The 6,889-nt window shown below is 41.9% G+C and overlaps 1 protein-coding gene across 2 annotated transcripts in view; it reads right to left on the bottom strand.

The window, feature by feature from the left end:
- Nucleotides 1-534: 534 nt before the first annotated feature.
- CNP (2',3'-cyclic nucleotide 3' phosphodiesterase) overlaps nucleotides 535-6,889 on the bottom strand; it is a 20,059-nt gene continuing 13,704 nt past the window's right edge. For both annotated transcript variants that reach the window (XM_018563890.1, XM_018563891.1), the window contains exons 3-4: nucleotides 3,167-3,297; nucleotides 535-1,072 (exon numbers count right to left, since the gene is read on the bottom strand). In XM_018563890.1, the coding sequence (XP_018419392.1) occupies nucleotides 611-1,072; nucleotides 3,167-3,297 (593 nt within the window). In that variant the 3' untranslated portion in view covers nucleotides 535-610. The remainder of the gene's footprint in view (nucleotides 1,073-3,166; nucleotides 3,298-6,889) is intronic.

The following is a 6,889-nucleotide window of genomic DNA, read 5'->3' as shown; positions in this document are numbered from 1 at the left end:
ATTTAAAAAACGTGTGAATAAAATAGAAGGTTTATGAAAAATACTTAGCAGAGAGATTTAGTTTATGGAAATGAAGCTAGTTAAAAAAAACTAAATATTTACAGAAAGTGTTGGCACAAGTCTCACCTTTATTGGCGTGTAAAAGGTGAATTATTCTTTGATATTTAAGCTTTTGATATTTACAACTCCACGTAATGGCAAAAGACAGATTCTACATCTAGTGGGTACTGATGCAGCAGGTAAAGGCACATTCATAAAATGATCTCCTGCGGTTCTAAAATCTGCTTCCTAAATTTCCTTGAGACTTGCCAACCATCTTTCATTTTCGGGTGGTCAGACTGAGAACACAGATGTCAGAACTACACTCACCATTACCCCCATCAGTCCCGGCTTGATGGATGTATGAGGGCTACATTCTAATACAGTGTTTGCCTAAAGCCTCTGACCTGTGTACACTGCCATTTTAAACTAAACACTGGGGAAAGCAGTACTTGTAATACATGCTTGTATTAGTATAGTCATCTTTTATTAATAGTAATTAAAAGTTAAGTGCAATTTCAAAAAGAAAATATGAAATGTATTTGGATTCAAAGTGTTTGGCTACCTCCAGTTACATAATGTGACACTGCTGTAAAAGACCCTTTTTGCTACCACGCAGGGGTACATTGACACCTGGTTTTCCATAGTAACCAGAAAAGATGGATTTCACTTCAATCTTTCTGGACAGGTTAACAAGCCACATTCCATTTTCAAAGTAGGAGACTTTACCAGCAACTGACCCAGTCAGCTCACCCAAACTCTCACCCTCCCTGCCACCTTGCTGCAGCTTCATAAACTCCAGAAGGTCAATACCAGTTTGAACATCCTGAACCTCAGCTGCGGTGCCCAGGGTGATGTGGGCACGGCTTCCGCGGGGAAAGGTATCCTTGGGCATCACTTCTCTCTCGGCATCTAGAGGCCAAAGTAAGAGCTGCTCTTCTGTGAGTTCGACTCGTGCTCCCACTGTCCTGGGGGTGGCAAAGAGAGCGGTGATATGCAGTGTATACCCTTTGGAGTAGCTTTTTTTCACGACCTTCAGAAAAAGAGAGGAACAGAAGAAGAGGTGGTTAACAGTTCACCAAGGCTTGGCTTACCACTGTGTTTTCACCCACCAATAAATACAGTATGCATCACTCATTTCATATACGCCAACATCCATGATCCTTTAGAAAAGAAAAAGACTTTCTTTAATCCAAATTTCTCCATTATGCCTCTGCAACACTTCATGTCCATGATGGTCACCACTGATTATCTGATTACAAATACAGCCATGAACTAAACTTAATGGGGTCTATTTATAAATGTTTCACATAAGATTCACCCAGCTTTTACATATTTTCTAATTGGATTATATTAGTAATAGGTGTGAATTCTGGGTGAAAGTTGTGTCAATTTTGTGGAAAAATAGACCCCAAAGTGTATGCATTTCTCCCCAGTGTTGAATAGTGTGCAGAATGGTTAAAACCTGTCAATTTCCTGCTTTCTGTGTAAAATAATTTCTGTGCTCAAATAAAAGAAACATACTCACCTGATCCTTGATCCCGCTTGGATGATAGACTGGTCCCTGCAGCCTCTTCTTCCCCGGGCTCCGGCGGTCTAAACCCCCGCTGACATAACGTCTGATGCAGGCTTGTACACGTGCATTAAAAAGGACACCGAGGGACATACCACAGCTGGAGTGCTGCAGGACCAAGGATCAGGTGAGCATCTTTTTTATTCCAGCTCCTAGAGAAAAACAAGCAGTCAACCCTTGAAGTGCAGGGGTAGCCTCACTGCAAGGGTTAACTTTTTGCATACCTGGAGTTCTTTTTTTCTTAGTGTTTGTAAGTTATGTGATCTTTTTTGGCTACTAGTAGAAGAATATATTGTATTATTATTATTATTATACTGATCAGCCATCACATAATGACAATTGACAGGTAAAGTTCATAACATTGCTTATTTGGCACAAACTTTGAAAGGATTTCCTCACACTTTTTGGTGCATCTCTGGGACAGGAATAAATCTCTGCATTAGGACAAAGACACTAAAAAAAAAATATTAACTGACGGGGGTTTTAAAGCGTTCCATACTCTAATACTAAAAAAAGAATTGGGCCTTACATGCATTTTCCCTTCACTGTAAATCCCATTAACACTTTTTTTAATCCACCTTGTTCAAAATGTTGATGCCGAGAAGGAGAGAAGAGTTTGATCATTGCTGTATTTTAGGAGATTCATCTTGCTGACTGGAAGGCTGGGCATAGGCAGATTGATGTCTGAGAATAGGCTGGGGAACATCTGTCCACCTCTCAAGCACTGGAGTTTACATCATTTAATACAACCTCTCCTTCTCTCAATGAAAAGAAGAACAGGCCCAGTAGTCATAGGATGATTTTCTAACAAGTTGTAAAGTCTCTGTGTGTGCTAAAGCTGATCTCTAAGCAAATATTAAAACTTCCTCAGATAAACAAATTGCTCGTCTTTTCAGAACATCCATTTCTTTTCTAGGTCAATAACCTCATCCACAAGAAATCCTTGTTCAAAACTGTCTGTTAAGTGTCTTCACGCCTGAACTTTCTGTCAACTCAGCTTGGTTTATGTGCACTGGGTGATCAATCCCCTTCCTGCCTCATTTTAGTTCTACTTTAGGCAGCAGTGATGCCATCACATCTACACTGGCTGAAGGAGGATGACTGCAGGATAAAAAAAGAACCAGTGCTTCTCCCAGACCACTTCTGCTCCAATTCTCCAGTCTCCACACCTCTCTGTTTCTCCTTGCAATTCCTTATTACAGGGATACTGTGCGAAGGACTGCCCTACTGATGGCACTACCACTGAAAGTCTGGGTATTTTTAGTGTTCCTGTGCAACAAAACAAAATGATTAGCAGTGGAGAGGTGAAACAGAGCATAATAATGCTAAATGTTCACATTATTTCAGTTAGTACATGACTTAATCTCCAGGCCACACTACAGTGGATGAGCTACACTGTGCTATAAAGTATGAAGCCCACTCACTCACTGAAAAACAGTAGACCTTTTCAGCCCACAAAATGTCTCTTGACACACTCTGCATAAGGTAGCAGATAAACAACATGTTTTAATTGTGAAGCTTTTCTCTTTTTTTAGGCTTATAGGGCTCACTCACCTCTTGACGTGTATATTCTTCTGAACCTGCAACCTTCCCATAGTCACAGAATTTAGTTGTACAGTGCAGTATGTTGGGGGTTTTGGCAAAATGTTTCAAAAGATCCAACTTGTGTTTATCTTCATAACCATCTGGCAAAACAAAACAAAACAAGAAATATTTAGATATTAGAAACGACTATGCTGTTTAAAAAGGATCTGTTTATAAGCAAAATACCTTTGCAGGAAGACTCAGATTTAAAGCTGAACACTGTGATGAGCAAATATTGTCCAAATACAAAAGGCATATGGATTCTTATTTGAATCTTGGTGTGCTTTGTACACTTTTTGTGCTTTCTATACATCTGTGCAGTAATTCATTGTGAGACCTTTTCCATTGTGCAGGAGCTCCCGTTATTAGGACCAGTCACTACTGCTCTCTCTCCTTGTGCATGGCGACTGGTCTTTTATCTTCAAACCCTCCTGGGCTGGGCCCCTCCCACAGCTTTGCACAGGCTGTGTGCAGCACAGGGATGCAACTTTTGCAAGGCAATAACTGCATTATTGTCAAATCTGTAAAATCAGTTCCTTGGAGTACATCACAGGACACAGGGGGTTCATTCTTGAACAGATGGGTTATGAAGCTACTTTTAGGCAATTGGACACTGGCAAAATCAAAGCTGTTAGAACAGCCCTCGTATAACCCTGTCGACTGCCAGAAGAAAAACAACAAGAAGAAAAAACAACAAGAAGAAAAAAGACACAGCGCTCTCTTAGGGGTGTGGGGTATGTGTGGATGCGGTCAATGAGGATTGCTGCTCTAGGAACAGGGGGAGAAACCTGTGAACATGGAAGTGAAGCAATAAGAGCGCAAATCCTAAGAGTGTGAGTGGTGTAGGGACAACCAGTGTCTATGGGATACAGGTGGAAAAAAAATGAACAAAAATTACTTTTCCTTTCGAGCTTGAGAAAGAGGATCTCCTCAAAACGCGTTGCTCCTTCACCACTGCTCCGTGCACGTCCTTCCCCAGCCTTCTGCCACTTTCACTCCACCACTTCCTAAAACACTGCGGCTAAGATCAGAGGCAGCCTCTCTACTAGCCCTCCGGCACACACAGCACTCAGTCTAAATATGTTCTTCACTTTATTCTTTTACTTCCGGGTTCACCTTCATACCTGATGGCATCAATTCCACCCTAGGACCTGTTTTGCCTTGCCTCCAAGCCCTCATCTGGAGATCACCACACACCATATACCACCACACAACACGTCTCGCATCGCCAGAACCTCATTGGGGCCCCCCTTGCCAGGATCCTTGGCACCCCAAGTAAGTCCCCATTTTTTTTTCATTTTTTTCCACCTGTATCCCATAGACACTGGTTGTCCCTACACCACTCACACTCTTAGGATTTGCGCTCTTATTGCTTCACTTCCCTGTCCACTGCCAGCCTGTCTCACTTTTGTAACAAGCAGTACAAGAGTGATCACAGAAAACAGAGGGGATGGTCCTGTGATGAACTCCAAGAAATCGCCTTTTACAAGCAAGTCAAAAATTCTGTTTTCTTGATCAAGCATCACAGGAAGTTAAAACTTCACCTTATATTATTTTTCACAGCTCAGTAGAAACAGAGTTAGACTGACAACTCACCCCTCTTCATTAGTAACCACTCTGCAAAGGATTGACAGCTCTTATCTCGCATTATCTGCAGGTTCCAGACACAAAACAAGGCTCCCCTTCCAGATCTAGTGCCTGTGCTAATTTCTGTGAGCATGCCCCCCCTTGCTAATTCCAGTAACCTCACTTGTGTCTGGAAAGTGCAGGGAAAGGGGGATAAGAGCTGTCTATTAAGAGGCCGTCTATGAAAGTGTGGTCATAATGAAGAGGAATGAACTGCCATAGTCTTAACTTTTTTCCCCAATTACGAAGAAGTTTGGGATAAAAAGCATCGTACACTTTGAGAGTTAGGTAACCGAGATGTGAAAAATAATATGAGATGAGATGAGAATTCTTTTATTCTTGAATGGATGGGATGTTCAAAAGCTAACAGGCCTGTGAAAACAAGTAACCCCAACAGGGAAACATAATGTAATTAGCATCCACAGAGGCCTGAATGTCCACCTGATAAAACTTAGCAAAAGTATAAAGAGATGATCAGGTGAAAGCCTTACAGATTTGGGATAGTGGCACATCTGGCAGAAGTGATGGTAATAAGGAAAGCAAACTCGTGAGTGGGTAGGGCAGGGGTGGGGAACCTCCGGCCCTCCAGCTGTGGTGAAACTACAAATCCCATGATGCATCTGTCTCTGGGAGTCATGCCTGTGGGAATCTTGCAATGCCCTTTGGGCCGGAAGGTCCAAATTCGGCATCCCCAACGTGTGGCAATGTTCCCAAAACACTTCCAGGTGAAGGGACCATTGTCTGGGATCCAGGCGTTGACAACTGAGGAAGTCTGCCTGTTCATTTTCCACACCTGTCATGTGCATGGTGGAGAGGGTCAGCATGCAAAGTCCCACAATAGCCAGGATCAGGTCTACTTCCCTTTAAACTGCTGCGCAACTTCTGGTGCCTCCTTAATGGTTGATGTAAGCCATGGCCAAGGCATTGTCCGACTGAATCCTGGTCTGGTGGCCCTGTACCTGGGGTGGGGGGTCCACCTTAAAAAAGGACAACAGAATGGCCCTGCGTTCCAGGATGTTGGAGCTGCATTAACTCCCCGTTATGTACGATGATGAAAGCTAGGTTTGCAACAGCATTGTTGCACATAAAGTGGATTTGTGGCTATTGATGAATATATTTACAGAACAGTTTTTGTGCCCAGAGTTCAGCTTAAAGTTAACTATCTAATTCTGAGGCCTTATGCATAGAACATGCATAAACCTTAAGGTTTAGAACTTTTTATTGAATAGGGCTGTTTAGATTCATCATCTTAAATACCCATGGGGTGTAAAAATGATAAATTAAGAAATAGCTGAATATCTGCGCTTCTCAAACGCAGAACGCGTTTAAGAAGCGCAGATATTCAGCTATTTCTTAATTTATCATCATTTTTACACCCCATGGGTATTTAAGATGATGAATCTAAACAGCCCTATTCAATAAAAAGTTCTAAACCTTAAGGAGCCCATAATAAGCAATCGGAATTCACTCTGAATTCAGACATTAGTCAAATGACAAACTTACTGGTGTGTCGAATGTCTGATCCACACTGTGGTTAAACCCGTTAGCCCCCATGGTATTGACTGCTATGAGGGTACATGAATGACAGTTTTGCTAAACCCTAATCATTTTATAATAAGAAAGCATGTACTGTGGGCTGCCATTGCTCTCCTCCTGAACATAATGAATGCCTGTTGTCAAGCTGATCTAATGGGTTCAATATGTACTGCATACTTCTTCCAGCTCAGTTTCTGATAAGAAATGCTGACGTCCATTACTTTATCCTGGGTCAGTGACTCCAAGTATTGAAGCCAGAGACAACTAACAATTTGAGAAGGCGGTCTGTAATGCATTTATTCATTCTATGCTCCTCAGCCCTATCTAGCGGCCATTAACCTTCCACCCTAAAATATACCAAGAACGTTCGTTTTTGCCTTGCACAGAACAAAATGTTCACAGAGATTGACAGGGTGAATGGCTCTGTGAATCTTATAAACGTTTATAAATGGACCCATACCTCTCACCAAGCACAGAAGGTTCCAAAGCCAAATGATTTGTGATCGCTAAATATATATATATATATATACA

Source organism: Nanorana parkeri, unplaced genomic scaffold (assembly GCF_000935625.1).
Source record: "Nanorana parkeri isolate BGI_ZX_2015 unplaced genomic scaffold, ASM93562v1 scaffold707, whole genome shotgun sequence".
In the NCBI taxonomy this organism is placed as follows: Eukaryota; Metazoa; Chordata; class Amphibia; order Anura; family Dicroglossidae; genus Nanorana; species Nanorana parkeri.
Note: the sequence above shows the minus strand (reverse complement) of the source record. Positions and strands in the feature narration are given on the sequence as shown.